Here is a 16,458-nt window from a genome sequence, read left to right as displayed (position 1 = left end):
CTCGCCAAAAATGGACTGCCGTGCTTTCTTGGACTCCTCTGGAAAAACGTCAAACGAGAAATCAGCAGGCGCTTTTGCAGGGAGATTTAACCCTGGACTTGATTTATCGTCTGAGAGACGGAGTTAATGGCTACACTGCCAGACGGAGGAGCTGCACAGGGCTACGCTGGCTGGCTTAAATTGTCAACAGGTGCTCAGACACAAAGACACAGCAGAGAGGCGAGGCCGAGCTACTTTCCTATTTTAACAGGGAACAAGAGTGTGTTTCTCAAATCCCTCAAGACCAAGGGCAAACCTCAAGAGGAGCGTAGAAACAACACCTCAAAAAGAGCATCTGGAAGTGCAGTCAGCTGCTGAAGAGCAACATCAGCCATCAATCTTCACGCACTACATTATAGATTTGATCATGCATCTTGCATCACATATACCTCCAAGAGGAGAGGGATGCATAATATGGATCTCCTGCCTGCTGGAAACTGAGGAGGAATTATAAATTGTATGCAAATGTTCAAGGGCTCTGTCGTGAGAATAGAAGGGTCATGGAGAGAACAACAGGGCAGGTGCCAGGGGTTCAACGATCAGAAGGGCGGGGTCTCCGCAAACCCAGTAACACCTCCTCAACCTGACTCGGAACATAAACACGACATGGCTATGCTCACTGGGGAGCCAGATCAGATTCTTGAAGAAAATAACTGCTGGGAGGCCAAGGAATGTCTTAACTATAAAAAATAAAAAAAGAATAAAGGGAAAAAAGGCAAATGATAAAAATGGAGAACAGGGAGCAGAAGGAGAGAGACAGTAAATAATAAAGCTATATAAATATATACCTGTATCATGTTCACTTGATCTAAAATTAAAATGCATGCACTAAAGTTGTTGCATTTTTGGATTAAATATACTGTTTTTATACTGGCCAAGGCCTGTGAAGAACCTTGCAGTGATAAGGTATGAGCAGAATAGCAGCACGCAGATAATCTATGTTGCATGAAGAAGTCAGGAATTTGGGGCGGGGGGCTGAGCCCCATTCTCACTGAAGAAGCTGTGAGAGACATGCAGCCTAAAACATTGGCCATGACATGGAGGATAAGAGAGCGAGACGGGGGCGAAAGAGATCTGGAAGTAGTAATGTCTTCGATCTGCCCACCATTGTGAGATCAGAGCTGAATACGCTCGACATATTTGTTTTGATATTGCTATTAAAGTACGTCTTTGTTGTATTTTTTTTGGCGGTTGACCTAGCAGGAGTCACAATTGGTCGAGTATGAGGGGATACGTTGGAACCAAAACAAATGTAACGTTACTTCCACTTAAAGTGCTTGTTTTTGCCAGCGACAGGCTCAGATTTTTTATGTCTGACAACATTATGGAAAGGACAATTGGCAATTAATGATTAGTTATGATGATATTGTTATATTATTAATTATGTTTAGCATTTTAAGTTTAGTGACTAAAAGGAATAGATATGAGCAATTATAAGATCCAGAAGAATTTATTAAAGAACAAAAAACTCTCATGACAGGATAGCAGATACATAAAAGGATATAATAAAAAAACACAAATATGTACATTCGAGATGAAAACATATTATACATCATAAAAAAAATGGCTGCTGTCATTCATGATATGGTTCATAAAAATGACGATGATGTACTTTGCCATCTTCACCCGCGGGATTTTTTCAGCATTTTCTATAATTAAAGAAAACAAAAATCTTTAAGTTTATCTCCTGTTCAAAATGGAGAAATCAAAAACGGTCTGAGAGTAATTATTAGCAATAAAAAAAGCACATAAACATCTCATAAATAAATAAGTGTCCATATCAAGCATTTTTTTTATCGACACTTCAATAACAAATAAGTCACATGAAAAGTATTTTTTTTTAATTATAAACTAAAGAATCTAAGAATACCTCTGACTGAGAAATGATTGATAAACACACTGCAAATTAAAAAAGATAAACAATTGTTTCATTAATCCCTTTGTGGGAAATTATAATTATTTCACTCCATTGTTATTTCACACACACAGTTGTTGTGGAGGGATGTTAAGAGCGAATGGGGCTGCATTGTTAGCCCCTAGCAGTAATCAGTTTGATGCTCAAGGGCACCATGGCTGTGCCCTGGTGGGGAACTGGCACCTCTCCAGCTAAAACTAGACTAAACTAAAAGCACTATACATCAATTAAGCTACCTCCTACCCCATGCAGGACACTCTGGCAGCTCTCTACCACCGACTGCTTCATCCCCGGTGTGTTAAGGAGAGGTACCAAAGGTCCTTCCTTCCTGCTGCTGTCAGGCTGCACAACCAGCTGAGCTCGCAGTAGACCACTTAAAACACTTCAACCTGTGCGACAATATGAATACACTGTTCATATTACACAGGTTGAAGGTGTATATATATATATATATATATATATATATATATATATATATATATATAAAAAAGCTTTATTGAATGTCTTTGAGTACTTACTTTGAGTACTCAAAGCACTCTATAAAATTAAAATATTATTATTATTATAGTATTGTAGATGTATTACTGTTTTTTTTACCGTTTATTATTTATATTACTTGTTTTGAGTTGACTGTGTCTCTGTGTGCACTTTACCTATTTGCTGCTGTAATCCTGCAATTTCCCCACTGCGGGACTAATAAAGGAATATCTACTCTAATCTAATCTAAAACAACAGATTCAATAAAACATGAAGTAGTCTAAAACATGTGACTGGCTTTGTATATTGTTTGATTTCACATAACAATCAGAACATCTTGTGGACTGACAAAAGCACTATAACATACAACTCCCCCATTTACATTGACAGAAAACCTCGTGCAACTTTCATTATTGTTATACATGTACAGACAAAACAATTGATCAGGTAAATATGACATAATAATAATGATAATACAAATGAATTGTTGCAGCTCTAATCAGAAGTATACAAACCTGTAACACATACGCAGATTGCAGTCTGTGTATTCATAATTGTAGATATATGTAATATGTCCATTCAACCAGGCCTGGACTGGGACAAAAATTCGGCCCTGGACTTTTTGGTCCAGACTGACCCACCACAATCCGCGCGCAGATACTGTGCCAACTCGGTCCGTTGATGTACTGTACATATAATCACACAAGCCCTTAATAATACTACTATACTGAAATGGGTCATTGTCTCCTTGTCTCTTATTTGAAGTAATTTAATCTGAAAATGTCCATAAATAAGTGTTAAAAAAAAAGAAAAGCATGGACAATAAACCATAAACACTGACAGAAAAAAATAGGTAAAGCACATTTGAACAAATTGGAGCTTAGAGAAAGTATATTGATACTTAAAACACTTTAACTCTGGTGACCTGATTAGTAATTATAAAAATTGTGAAAAAGCAGATCTGAATGCTCAAACCACAGCACCATAAAATAGTGGTTAATTAATCAGAATAGTATATAATTTTCCAACATTTTAGAACTAGATTTACACCACACGCTATTATGTCAAGTAAAGTTCATAGACGTTTCTGAACATTTAGTGAATGAGTGTTTATCCACAACATCAACATGTTAGCTAGCACACTCACCTGCTATCACCACCACCAATCTCCTCCTCCCCCTCCTGTATGTTGTAACTTGTTTTATTACATTATTTACTCTTATTGTGAAGAGCATGGAAACAGGGAGTGCTTTTACTTTTAAGGCAGAAAGTACAATGATACGCGCTTGTTGACGCTATGTGTGGAAAATATATACATGTCTGGTTCAAGAACGCGTTCTCAATGCTTTAACAGTTGTTATAATACGGGTAGATCAAATCAAGCATTCTGATTGGTTGAGAGTGAGTCACGAGGTTTAGTTTATTCAGCCATAAAGTACTGTACAGCCTGTTTACATTTAGAGCGTTCCATATCAGTGTGCACTTAAAAATAACAGGTAGATTTAAATTGCGCGACCGTTAGTTGTCATTTCAAGCTTGACAGTTACCAAACATAGTGGTGTAAACTTTGATATTGTAACGTCCGCAGTAACGACTCAGACGTTGGTTTCCTTAACTTGCAGGTTTATTGCTTGAGTGTTCACAGTATTGCAACGGGGCTCTTCGCTAACAGTAACTAGCTCAAACGGAACAGCTAACAAGCTCACGTAGCATCCCCCACACTAGCATAACGAACGACAACACACACGTCACTTCCTCCGCCGGCCCCCGCAGCAGCAAACATGTTTATTATATTTCTGCTCTTAGCAGCATCAGTTGCGAGAGCTTTTTTTTTCCCCCTTTCCCTCAGTTTTTCTGCACCGCCTTCTCACTTTTTCTCCATTTTTGCTTTCTTTTCTCTCTCACAGATTGCTAATGATGTGTCATTAACCCATCATTAAAGGTGATTGGGAAAAAAAAAAAGGTCAGCCACTGCCGGCCCATTACTGACCGGTGTTACGGTTAACAGGCGACCATGTTAACTGGCGACTTTCGGCCGAAAGCGTCTACTGTTGTCGTCGTTACAGCAGATGTTGAGAATAGCAAGCGAACACGTAGCTGAAAAAATCCACTATGTCTATCCTAGTGTAGTGGTAATGCCACTGACCTGTGATCTTTTTCCACCCAATGATATGAGTTCGAATCCCGTTAATTAAACGTCTTTTCTCTCTTCTTTTTTCGTGTACTATAGAGCTAATTTACGTGACAGATATTTGCACAAAACAGACTCCACAGTCATTATGTGTTATTTGTAACAACTTTATTTCAAAGGAAAGGCAATTTGCTGACTTCCTGTTTCAACACATAAACAACGTTTCCACTCGCGTGGATTATTTCCCTGAAAAGACTCAACAACGTCTAGTCTGGTATGTTTTGACCAGAGACTTTAGAAGAGAAGGTTAGACATTGAACTGCAGAATTAAACAATGCGGCATTCACGAGGACAGCTACGTGTTCTCTTGCTATTCTCAACATCTGCTGTAACGACGACAACAGTAGACGCTTTCAGCTGAAAGTCGCCGGTTAACATGGTCGCCTGTTAAACCGTAACACCGGCCCACCGGGAAAACTCCCGGTACTCCCTATGGCCAATCCACCACTGCATTCAACATAAATGTATCAATACAAGACACAGGTGCTGAACTCACCTTGGAGATCGCTCTAACATGTGGAGCTCTGATAGTTGCAGATTTCTCCTCAAAAGCTTTGGTCTTTGCCTCCTCGGCCAGGCTGTTCAGAAACAGCAGCGCCAGGAGTTCAATCTGGGGACATTTGAGTGAATTAAGTTAGCGTGTTTATGTGTCCGTTAAGGTCGCTGGCGTTAGCCGTAAACAAAGCGAACAGTCGGAAACATTAACGGCTACGTTACTCACCATCGCCTCTGATGTCGGCCTCACATTTATGTTATTCTTTGATTTCGTTTTGATTATGGATTTCAATTTAGGTGCCTTCTTCAACATTTTGACAAATGTTCCGCGTGAAACCAACGTTCAGACCAACGAAAAGGTTTGTTTACGTCTTTCAATCTCCCGCTTCTTTTACTTCCGGTAAAAAAAAAAATCGGATTCTTCTTCGTGCCATGTAAATTGGCGCATGCCGTCTATACTGCCACCTACAGTTTTCAAGTAACGGAGTTAAAATGCCACGTTCAAAGCGAGGACACAATAATTAAGTTATTCAATGAATGGTAAACACGAAAACACCTAGATTAAAAAACTGAGAGAGCATTTTAATTTTAATAATATTTTTTGGTTCAACACAGAGTATTATTTATTATTGTACCTCTTTTCACGTAAACTCGTTGTGTTGTCTATGCTGCCATCTAGTGGACGCTTTACGTAACTACACAAGCAAAACACCGTCGAACTCAACCGTCTGCATCCGGGTCAGCCAGCAGTAATGGCGACCACCATGGAGACAACAGCCGGCATGAGCAATATGCTGCAGTTCATGAAATTGATCGGACAGCTCAAAGTAAGACATCTGCCCAAACTCCGACCACTTTCCAATAAATCTCGTCTCTGGACATTAATGAACAATAAATCATCTGAAGTCTATCGACGCTCAATCTGGAGCTCGCAAATTATGTTGCTGGAGCTGCTGATGTTAATGCAGCTCATCTAACTTAATACCATCCCATTACAACTAAAAACAGCATCTGCAGTGTCATAACAGGAGGAAACTCTGCTCTGACTGCTGTAACCTGAAGGAGTAACATACGGAATCTTATCTATGTCCTTTTGTCCAACCAACAGTTAAAAAAACACACAAATTCAGTTTACTATCACAAAAGACTACACATCTGGATATATCCACCTTCCAGGACCTGCAGCCAGTGAATATTTGTTTAAAATGCCTTACATTATAAAATGTGCTGCCAAAGAACATTTATTATGAAGTCAATACTACACAAACTTTCCCCTTATCTGTGCCACTGATTAACTGTGGGTTGTTGCTGTTACCTGCAGAGGGTCCCACGGACTGGATGGGTGTACAGGAACATAAAGAACCCAGAGAGTGTATCAGACCACATGTACCGCATGGCCATGATGTCTCTGACCATCACAGACCCCACAGTGGACAAGGACCGGTACATCATTCACACATCTTGCTCTCAGACCTTCCAATCCATGAACGGAGCTCTTCAACGTCATTTAAAGAACATAAATATGCATCACATTTCCATGCTGCTCATGTGTGGTAGTCATAATATGTAACTTCTATAATGCTCTTATTTTTTTAATTTTTATTCTCATCATCGTTAGATGCATAAAGCTGGCTCTGGTTCATGACATGGCAGAGTGCATTGTGGGAGATATCGCTCCAATGGACAACATCAGTAAAGCTGAGAAGCACAGGCGAGAAGAGGCGAGTCGCTCACATCACTGTACATGATTTTGAAGGAAATGATGATGGTTTATATAAAATGAAGCCATCGCTGTTTTGTTTTTTTCCTCATTTCTCCACCTCGCCTCTCTCAGGAGGCGATGAGGCATCTATCAGCTCTTCTGCCAGAGGGACTCCAGCAAGAGATGTATGGGCTCTGGGAGGTACGTCTCTGTTGTGTTTGTAGCTCACAAATGACAATTTAAACGTATCTAACAGGAGGGTGTTGTGTTCCTTTTTATTTATATTTATACCAGAAGTTTTTTTGTGGAAAACACATTAGTTTTTTTCTCTGTAGGAATATGAAACTCAGAGCAGTCAGGAGGCAAAGCTGGTGAAACAGTTTGACCTCCTGGAGATGACCCTGCAGGCTCACGAGTACGAGGAGCTGGAGGGAACGCCGGGAAGACTGCAGGAGTTCTTTGACTCCACCAACGGCAAGTCTCTCTTTTTCCCTGGATCTCAGTCTTGGCTCCAGGGATTCTTTCCTCTGTGCCATTTTTATGTGTATTTAAACTACTTTGGACATGATGTGCAGACTTTTTTATGAATTTAATTCTCCCTTAGGCCGTTTCCACCACCCGGACGTGCTCCAGCTCCTCAGCTCTCTGAATGAAGAGCGAGGACGTCACATGACTGAAACGGAGGAAACAAAGAAATCTGGCAATTCGGACATGACCGGCGCCGCATCTTCACAGCCAGGCACGGTGCCGCATTCCTCTTGACTGCAGCGCACACGAACACCTCCGTAGTGGGGAGGCTGCGACACGAACCTATGTACGAGGATGCACCAACACGTCACGGGATGGGTGGAAACCCGTTTTTTTGGGGAGTTTCAACTGTCCTCTACATGTCCTCATCTCGAGGCATTTGCTACAGAACCACTGAGGACGATGGCACATGGATATCCTCCATGTGCAGCAGCTGTTTTGGCCCTTTTGTTTCATCCATACTGTCCTGGAAAGTACCGCATCAATATAGAATAAATACAATCTGACGACTACCACCACTGAGAAAACTGACAGATAATATACAAATTATCTTAAAAATGGGTTGAAAATGTATTAAAACGTATATCAATTCCCAGATGTAATGAAGAGAGAAACTCCAATATTTCTTGACATCAACAGGTTTTATTGTTTTATGTTTCCAGTTCATTGACAAATACATGTTTTAATAAATTTTGACATGTTATATATGTATACTATCTGCCAGATATGACATTATACAGTTATCCTTTAAAATCAATGGTGCTGAAACATCATTTCTGATAAGTTAGTAATGACAAATGAGTAATTTCTGGTCAGAAGATGTTATTTGTTGTTAATTTGTCAGTATATAACTTAAAATTAAATTCAGCACATTATTACATTTATTACTGTGTTTTTTTTGTTAAATGTTCAGTCAAAGTTGTCAGTGTTTATTGTCATCTGTGATATTTGGTTTGGTTTAAATTATCTTTAATTTTGATCGACCAGTCATAAAAAATGTATCATGGTGTTATTAATTAGATGAATAGAGATGAATGTATTATGTCTTTGGTTTTTAGTAAAAACATTTGTAAAAAAGTTCAATAAGCTGGCTGACACAATAGACAAAGGTTAAATATAAACTGTAGTTAATTCACCAATGACACAACATGCAAGACCTCAGTAATCTGTAGAAGGTCCGACCAGACAACCGTTCAGTGCTTAAATGCTTGAAGACGATTCCTAGTAAAACATTTATTTTCATTGTATCTTCTTCAACCACAGCAAAGAAAGCAACATCTTATAACACATGAAAGACAAAAGCAAAAACACAAAAGTTTATATAGTGAAAATAGAACAATTTGTTAAAGAAAAACAAGATGTTTTACCCAAAAATTTAGTTTGACTTTCTATGTCTTGTGGCACCGAGCTTTTCATAACATAAGCAGTAAAAAGTGATGTTGTCTTTCAGCATCGAGTAGATTATTTCTGCACCAAGAAGAGTAAAAAATCTGCTCTGTACTTCTGAACAACATCAAGCAGCAGTACGATGTCATATTCATATTTTACTGTGCATTAGTTACATAGCCAATAGGCATAACCTTTTTAGGGTTAAAATGACATGTATGTTTTATACCTGCGTGTGAATCCAGCACTAATCTGAGCTACAGCAGTTCAAGACGAGAATAAAAACATAAATATCCTGCAGATGTTTGGAGAACATGGTGTTAATTATTTTTATTTCCAGCATTAGACTCAATTGTCTGAAGTGATTAATCAGATTTTGCACAACGTCACATTTTTCTAGTCAGCCATGCAGTCAGTGTTTCAGTCCTTCCTGGTCTTACATGGTGTGAATGCACAGACTCAATAAACGTGTCATAATAAGTATGATTCAGCATTCAAAAAGGGCCCGGCCCTGAACCGTTAGCAGCCAAACTAACCGTTGAAGTCGGATGACTTCTCCGATTGCAAAATCTGCTCACAAAATATTTTTTTCCAGGCGCTGTAACAAAATCTTAAGATCTTTTGTCTAAGTAAAATAATTTATACAAGTTTACAAATACACTCAGCACTTCTGGGTTGCTCACATCAGTATGGGTTATATGTATATATTTTTTTAAATGTGTTAAGTACAAAGTACAATTTATTTGAGAATGTGATTTATTTTGTATACAAACACTTACTGGATTTCTAATAACCTAAAAATTTAGTTTTTGGTATGAAGTTATGTCGAGTTTTGATTCTGCACCAACATGGCTGTTAAATCAAATTTCCACAGAAAAAGAAGGAATCAATAATTATTTTGAGTCTGAGGAACTCCAGCTTTAATTTGACAATTTTTCTTACCCCACTTGTGAGGAGAGAGCGACTCCTGTTCATGAGCCAAAGAATGAGATGAAGACATACAGGCCAGAATTACAGGGTTTTAGTTACGCCCACCTTCTGGAACTGACCTGGAATCTGCTCGTCCTCCTTAGTTGCGTCTCCCCTTCAATCTTTAGAATATTTAGGTAACATTTTTGGTCCAAACAAAAAATTGCATAAACCTTTTTTAATCAATCTAAGCACTTAAGGTTGCAGAAAAATCACATCTAAGTGTTAAGAGACTTGATCGCGAACATGAGATTGTTTCGCAAAAGCATCTTAAACAAAGGTGTTCTGTAACATTTCAGTCAGAGCATTTAGTACATAACCTAACATGAGTTCCTGGTTTGAGTCCCGCCTCTCTCTGCGTGGATGCAGCTCTAACACGGCCTCTCGGAGCCGTCCGTCAAGTTGTTGGTGGGCGTGTCCTGAGAGCTGGCATGTGCTGCTGAGGAGAGGACTTCCTCAAAGCTGCCTCCTGCCTCTGTACCGCCAACCTTTGTCTGTGAAAAAAATGCATCAACATGAAAGGTGCCACTGTCAGTGAAGAGCTGCGTTCTCCTTCCCTAGCTCAGGGTGGTGGACTTTCACAAAGAAGTCCACAGTCACACGATGCCAGAGAGCCCATAAGAGGATAAGAGGGGTGTTTCATTTTAACCTTGACGCGGAATTGCAAAACATCAGGAACTCATTTAAACCGCTTTTGTTTTAACATTGATCGCTGCAGCATGCATGTGTTTTTGAGAGGATTTCATGAACTTAAGAAGTGATTGGTTTTCTATAAGTGCCCTCTTATCCTTGATATGATATTAAAAGTCAGAAACATTAAGAGGCAAGTTCGCAGCAATTTAGTATTTAGCACAGTGATAAGTAAACCAGATGGTGGTCTTTACAGACTATGGATAAAGGATGAGAGTCTGCTACTGCGGAGACTGCATCAGGATCAGTGTGAATATAAATAACCAACAAGCTCCCTGCAAAGAGTCAAGAGTGTAAGCTGGCAAATACACCCAGATTACAGGGTTCAGTCCTCTCTGCTTCACCCACATCGAGTAACGTTTAGAGGCAGCGACGTGACCCGTTCCTCTGTGTGGCTTCCACATCCTACTGCTGTACATCATAATGAAGATCAGTTTACACGCTTTTAAATACGGACTGCCAATATTTCTGTCGGCAGGATGGGCAAATAGTCCCTTAGATAACAAGCAATTATGCATGTTAAATATTTCTTTGACACTAGATGTAGAAATGTGGACAAAAAAAAAAAAACTACTACATGACATTTGTAATGCCTTAAAATAAGTGAGAGACCATTTAGAAGCTAACATGTTGTGTTGTTGGTTCATCGTCACTTAATAATTCTTATTTAATGCCACTCTCACATTCATAGACGGCGTTTACCTTGATGGTGGACACCGTAGTCTCGACTTTTTCCTCAAAAGACTTGAAGCTGGGAGAGTTTCTGTAAAGAAAAGAAAGAAAGACATTCTACTTTATTATTGATATATATATATATATATATATATATATATATATACACTTACCGTTATATTAACGGTAAGTATTTACCTTTAAACCATCAAATTCTAATTCTTTAAAGAAATTCACTCATGACTTGACTCCAGTGACCTTTGACCACCAAAATCCAATCAGTTCAACCTCGAGTTCATGCGGGCGTTTGTGTCAAATCTGAAAAAAGTCCCTTCAGGCGTTGCTGAGATAGATTTTTTTTTTATATATATATATATATATATATATATAGCATTAACGAGAATGGATCAGACGGACGGACAACCCAAAACATACTGTACCTCCTGACACACTGAAGCAGCCCTGTACCAGGTGCTTGAACAACGCCACATGAAGAATACAAAGATTAGACAAAAGAAAAGATAGATTGACTCTCACACATACAGAAGCAAGCAAGCAGAGCGGTTACCTCATGGTGGGCATGCTCATAGAGTGTCTGATAGAGTAGCTGCCCCAAGAGAGCGTGGTGAGAGAGGAGTTAACGGTTAGCACACACACAATTATTGTTTTTACACAGTCACAGGGCCAATTAGAGGATGAAATGGAGAGAAAAGGGTCAATCTGATCAATATACTGGTAGAGAGTAGCAGCTCTGACCTTGACACAGACAAAAGGATATTACATCTAAGGAATGATATCATGAAGAGCTGCTAATCAATAATCATTCAAAGAGCTGGTCTTACATGAGTCTCAGCCTGCACTGGCTTAGTTATAGCACTTAAATGCAACTGGGAGAGTTCACGACCACTTGTACACATGATTCTCTGAGTACCGGAGACCAAAATCAATTAATTACATCTGATTCTGACTGAGAGTGTTTACTCAACCAGGAGACGGTCAGTGAGTTGAGACTAATGTGACACAATCGCCTGTGTGATTCTTACCCAATAGAGTTGGACCTTGGGAAGCATGGAGGAAGATGGAAAACATTTATGTTACATAATACTTTGACAGGCCTTGCATACGTCACAGTCACACACCTTCACTTTGGCAGAACATTTATGTTATTATTACAAACAATGCAAGTGTAGAACATTAATGCGAGAAGCTAGATTGTGCAACACTTCTTCTCCAATAATGACAATGTTCTATTAAAACATTGTAAACACACAAAAACACAGCAATCCTATCCACACTCACACATGAAGGGAACCCTGAATCGAATGATGATTTTACATAAATTAAAAATATCTATGTGATCATGCAGACACACATCGGATGAAAGAATAAAAAGAGTTAGGTGTTGAAGGAAAAATGTGACAGAATTAAACACAATCAGATTTTTAACTGCACAAAAATAACAGACAGGCAGACGGATGGATAGAAATCATGATATCCTGCATCCCTTGAGAATTGAAGGTGAAAAAAATACTCAATATGGCAAAATGACTTGCAAGAGCACTGCAAAAAATAAAAATACAAACATGCTGACTGTGTGTGCACACAAACCAAAACCGTCACACACCATGAGTAAACCACAGGGACATACCTGCGAGGGAACAGTAACTCTAGACCAACCATACTGGAATAACCAAAGATAAAGCATTGTTTCTGTACTTTATACTCCAAAAGCATAATACGCCGCAGTGTACACAGCAGTGACAATAGCCCATTTGTCTTTAAAGTTTTGCCACTGTCAACACGTTACAGGATATACAATAATTTTTTTGGAGCTTTTATTGCTTAGAAGAACCAACAACCGTAACTGTATGTTGTCATGCGGCTGTGCCTCTAATCATTCTTTCTTATGCATTCTAAGGCACATACATGACGTCACACACAGTGCTGCGTTTATTGCAGACAGAACAATGCAGGCTTGTTCTGTGTTGACTTTCAGTTTCTCAAACAGAGCAGCACAGAGTGGCAGAGAGGCAAAGAGGCAGGATAAGAGAAAGAAAGTGACTGAGGAGGACAGACTTTGCCTCTGGCCCTTCAGCTCCCAAAGAAAGCATCTTAAAGTGCGTTTACATAATCTCAATCCCCCCTGAGCAGGACAGAGCAAAGAGTCAAAACTCTCTCTCAGACGGGGATGGACAGCGCAAATATAAAACATATGACTTGGATAAAGTTTTGAATGGACAGGCCGGGATTATGATGGTGATTGGATGTGCGTTTATGATGGAGGAAATAAATTAACGGCTGTAAAAGACACATGTCCTGCCTCGAGGGAGACAATGTGACGATGTGTCCAGCTGAGTGTAATTGTCAACAGAGCAGCCGCATTCAGTGGGCGACTTGTGTCCGCACTGTTTGCATGATATACCATAAGTCAACACAGATAATGTTCTGTAGATAATGAATATATGACATTGCTGTGTACCTCATGTCCCCAAATTTCCTGGTGATGGCGCAGCCCAGTGTGCTGAAGGCAGCTGAGGTTTTCTGTCCTGCTGTGGACAGCGTCTCTGATGTCTTCTTATAGCTGAGGTAAAAAGAAAATGCACTCAAAATATGTTATTATCATACCCTATACACATATACGCACTGAACTAAACACAGTATTCATACAAATGTATACAGGCGCAAATATGATGATAGGCACAAACACGCCAGAGGCCCCACAATGTGATATTCTCACAATATTCTTCTGAGAATATCAAATCTTTCCAACAAAGACTTATGCAGTTTGTGAACGTCGGTTTTATTTAATAAGATAATGTTTCCACTCACGTCAACAATTTTAAGCAGACAGACTGACAAACACTTTGTTTTGACCAATTTCCTGCCAATCCTGCTAACATTATACCCATGACCACATTAATGTATTTTCCTGTGTTTTAAAATTTGTAGGTGACCATTTTCTTTCACATTTGCGTCATGGATTGCAACGAGCTTCTCTTAGATCTTACACTACTGTGGTCACACTGGTTCATTATAGATGAGGACGGCGACTGTGTGTGTAAAGTGATCTTCAGGTTGAAGTGTAACTGGATAAGAAGGGAGGCCTCTGGAGAATATCCCCTTGCTCCTCTCTGTCTCTTGGTGTCTGGATGAGAGCTGATAGCCGTTGGTCTAATGAGGAAATTAGGTTATTTCTCTGCACACTAAAAGGCAAAAACAACTCTTCAAACAAGTCCTATCCTGTTTCTGTGGATCATTACAGATGTTTTTCCCTGCCGATAAAACAGTTAAAAATCATTGACATATATTAACTGTGTCATGGGTCAGCAATAGCCGTTAGCATGTGTTTTAAAATCAGGTTTATGATGTCTGTTACAGTGAAAGCAGCAAAGATAACAATCACACATATTGGGCAGCTAAAAGTCGAGGATTATGCCTTTATAATTGGGTTTCTGACATCTGTGTCTAGAACACACAATCAGTTTGCAGGATGGTTTTATTGGCTGCTAGAAAACAGAACTACCTACTCTTTGTATTGTGTGTCTTGTAAACGGCATGTTGACAGCAACAGAAAAGCAATTCAGTCATGTGCTGCAGAAACAAGACACACTCTTTCGCCCCTTCACTTTAACTCAATGAAACCTACAAACTCTTTCTTTGTCCGTCAGCTGTCTGACATAAACAAAGGCACATTAACTTACGCTGTGGAGGTCTGCATGTCGTGCCAGCCTCTGCTGAAGTTGTTTCTGAGCTCGTTCAGCGAAGTCATGCCCAGTTTCTGTTTGAGTTCTGCGTGCTGCTTCTCTTTGGACGTCAAAACCTGCCTCAACGTGCTGATCTCCTCCTCCAGCTGGACGTACATAAAAGAAAAGAGCGCTACTTAACTGTCTTCATAGAATCAACACCTCTTGTTCTCGTGTGCGAACATACTTTATCTAACTCTTGTTGAATCTCCTCCCTCTCCTCCTCCGTCAAGTTTAAATGGACTTCTGACGCCATATCTTCATCAGCCTCTCTCAATGGATCAGAGTCCAGAAAACCTGATTGAAATACATATGCACACAGGGAAAGGTTAATTAAAACCTCTCAGTTTTTGAGGAGACTCAAAAACAGAAGAAAAAAATAAATAAATCAGCATCTGCTCCTGGAATTAAAAGCATCAGTTGTTGTCCCTATTGAGGGATTTATAGTTAGCTACAGTGGATAAAAGCATCTGCAAAATGGATTAAATGCAATCGTTATTGGGGTCAATGACATAGTTTTACTACCTTGTACTTTAAATGTAAAAGATTTTCTGTGGAATTCTGCAGAAAATGCTTCACACCTTTACAGTTTGTCTCTCCTACTTAAGATCTACTTTTTCAAAAATGTATCGGCCCTTTTTCTCCAGTTTTGTTGTTTTGACTGCGTGCTGCTAACTGATGTCAGACCTGTCTGTCTGTCTGACAGTTATGTCATTCGTGGCGGCAGACTGTAGAGCTTTAATCTGGATTAACCGAGGTGGATTATTTTGCTGCCGGACACTACTACACGCACACACAAACAAGATGCTGTTTCTAGGGACAGATTAACTTTAAAAAGTTGCAATATTGGATTTTAGTGGAACAAAAATTGAACAGATTATGTTTTACTTTGGCAACTATTCCCAAAGAAATGACCGTATATTAATATTTCCAAAATACATTGTTAAAAAAGGGCATCCCCTTGTTTCACAGTCATTAGAAGATATTCTCTCTTTCTGCCTTTTACAGAAATACTTGATTATGCTACTTTCATGATGTACTTCTAGAAATATCGCTGCGTGCCATAAACACAATTAGCCACACACTCTTTAGATGCTGATCCAGAACTAAGCCACTACATGCACTTACAAGAAGAAAACCCCATACATTTAAAATGTCTTTATGAATGAAACGGTGTATTCATGCTGAGCAAAGAAGCCGTTTTGCTGAATCTAATATAATGCAGCATAAATACACCAAACCCATCAAAGTATATTTTAGAATAGTAATTTTTTCCCTTCATAACTTGCAATGTTCTGCACACCTGATTGTGAAAATATCTTGCTTTGACATCCTCCAAACTTTTTGAGACCAATTAGCCTTGTATTGTTGCAGGACATTTGTGGAAGGTAAATCAAGACAGACGGGTACCATGTAACGTTACACACAACACAGGAATGTATTTGCAAGAAATGCAAATACATGCAGGTATTTATATAACTTATGTCTGTAGGTGACGTGTGGACGAGTTGCATGTAAACTGTATCTAGAAAACACTGTTTTTTACAGAATAGAAAATAATTACTTTACCTGCTGTGAGGTGTCCTCTCTCTTGATGTGGCAGCATTATAAGACAGGTGAGGACAGTGTAAGGTTAGTGAAGACTGACAAA

At 39.3% G+C, this 16,458-nt stretch overlaps 3 protein-coding genes across 3 annotated transcripts in view; 1 reads left to right on the top strand and 2 right to left on the bottom strand.

Moving 5' to 3' along the window:
• Positions 1-1,479: 1,479 nt before the first annotated feature.
• cenpw (centromere protein W) lies at positions 1,480-5,479 on the bottom strand. The gene is made up of 3 exons (XM_079215558.1): positions 5,344-5,479; positions 5,119-5,232; positions 1,480-1,688 (listed from the first exon to the last, which is right to left on the bottom strand). Exons 1-3 carry the CDS (start codon positions 5,428-5,430, stop codon positions 1,662-1,664), a joined length of 228 nt encoding a protein of 75 aa, XP_079071684.1. The 5' UTR covers positions 5,431-5,479; the 3' UTR covers positions 1,480-1,661.
• Positions 5,480-5,869: 390 nt separating this feature from the next.
• Positions 5,870-7,616, top strand: hddc2 (HD domain containing 2; the record flags this gene model as incomplete). The annotated part of the gene is made up of 6 exons (XM_079216332.1): positions 5,870-5,944; positions 6,439-6,560; positions 6,736-6,838; positions 6,952-7,020; positions 7,155-7,293; positions 7,424-7,616. The coding sequence occupies 6 exons, from the start codon at positions 5,870-5,872 to the stop codon at positions 7,579-7,581; spliced, it is 666 nt and encodes a 221-aa protein (XP_079072458.1). The 3' UTR covers positions 7,582-7,616.
• The window catches only part of tpd52l1 (tpd52 like 1), a gene marked incomplete at its 5' end in the record, with an annotated part of 14,555 nt that continues 5,712 nt past the window's right edge, over positions 7,616-16,458 (bottom strand). The window contains 8 exons of the mRNA XM_079216331.1: positions 7,616-10,196; positions 11,095-11,155; positions 11,633-11,671; positions 12,713-12,745; positions 13,544-13,645; positions 14,766-14,914; positions 14,995-15,104; positions 16,377-16,397. Coding sequence (XP_079072457.1) covers positions 10,074-10,196; positions 11,095-11,155; positions 11,633-11,671; positions 12,713-12,745; positions 13,544-13,645; positions 14,766-14,914; positions 14,995-15,104; positions 16,377-16,397 — 638 coding nt within the window. The 3' untranslated portion in view covers positions 7,616-10,073. The remainder of the gene's footprint in view (positions 10,197-11,094; positions 11,156-11,632; positions 11,672-12,712; positions 12,746-13,543; positions 13,646-14,765; positions 14,915-14,994; positions 15,105-16,376; positions 16,398-16,458) is intronic.

Source organism: Taurulus bubalis (assembly GCF_910589615.1).
Source record: "Taurulus bubalis genome assembly, chromosome: 3".
Taxonomy (NCBI): domain Eukaryota; kingdom Metazoa; phylum Chordata; class Actinopteri; order Perciformes; family Cottidae; genus Taurulus; species Taurulus bubalis.
The sequence above is the reverse complement of the archived record's forward strand: the minus strand, read 5'-3'. Positions and strand labels throughout refer to the sequence as shown.

What these genes read in the sequence shown, in the direction of transcription:
- cenpw (XM_079215558.1), bottom strand. Translation starts at nt 5,430, where the DNA reads ATGTTGAAGAAGGCACCTAAATTGAAATCCATAATCAAAACGAAATCA. An exon ending in GGCCGACATCAGAGGCGATG is followed by an intron (nt 5,233 to 5,343) that starts GTGAGTAACGTA and finishes AAATGTCCCCAG; the next exon opens with ATTGAACTCCTGGCGCTGCT. An exon ending in ATGTTAGAGCGATCTCCAAG is followed by an intron (nt 1,689 to 5,118) that starts GTGAGTTCAGCA and finishes CTTTAATTATAG; the next exon opens with AAAATGCTGAAAAAATCCCG.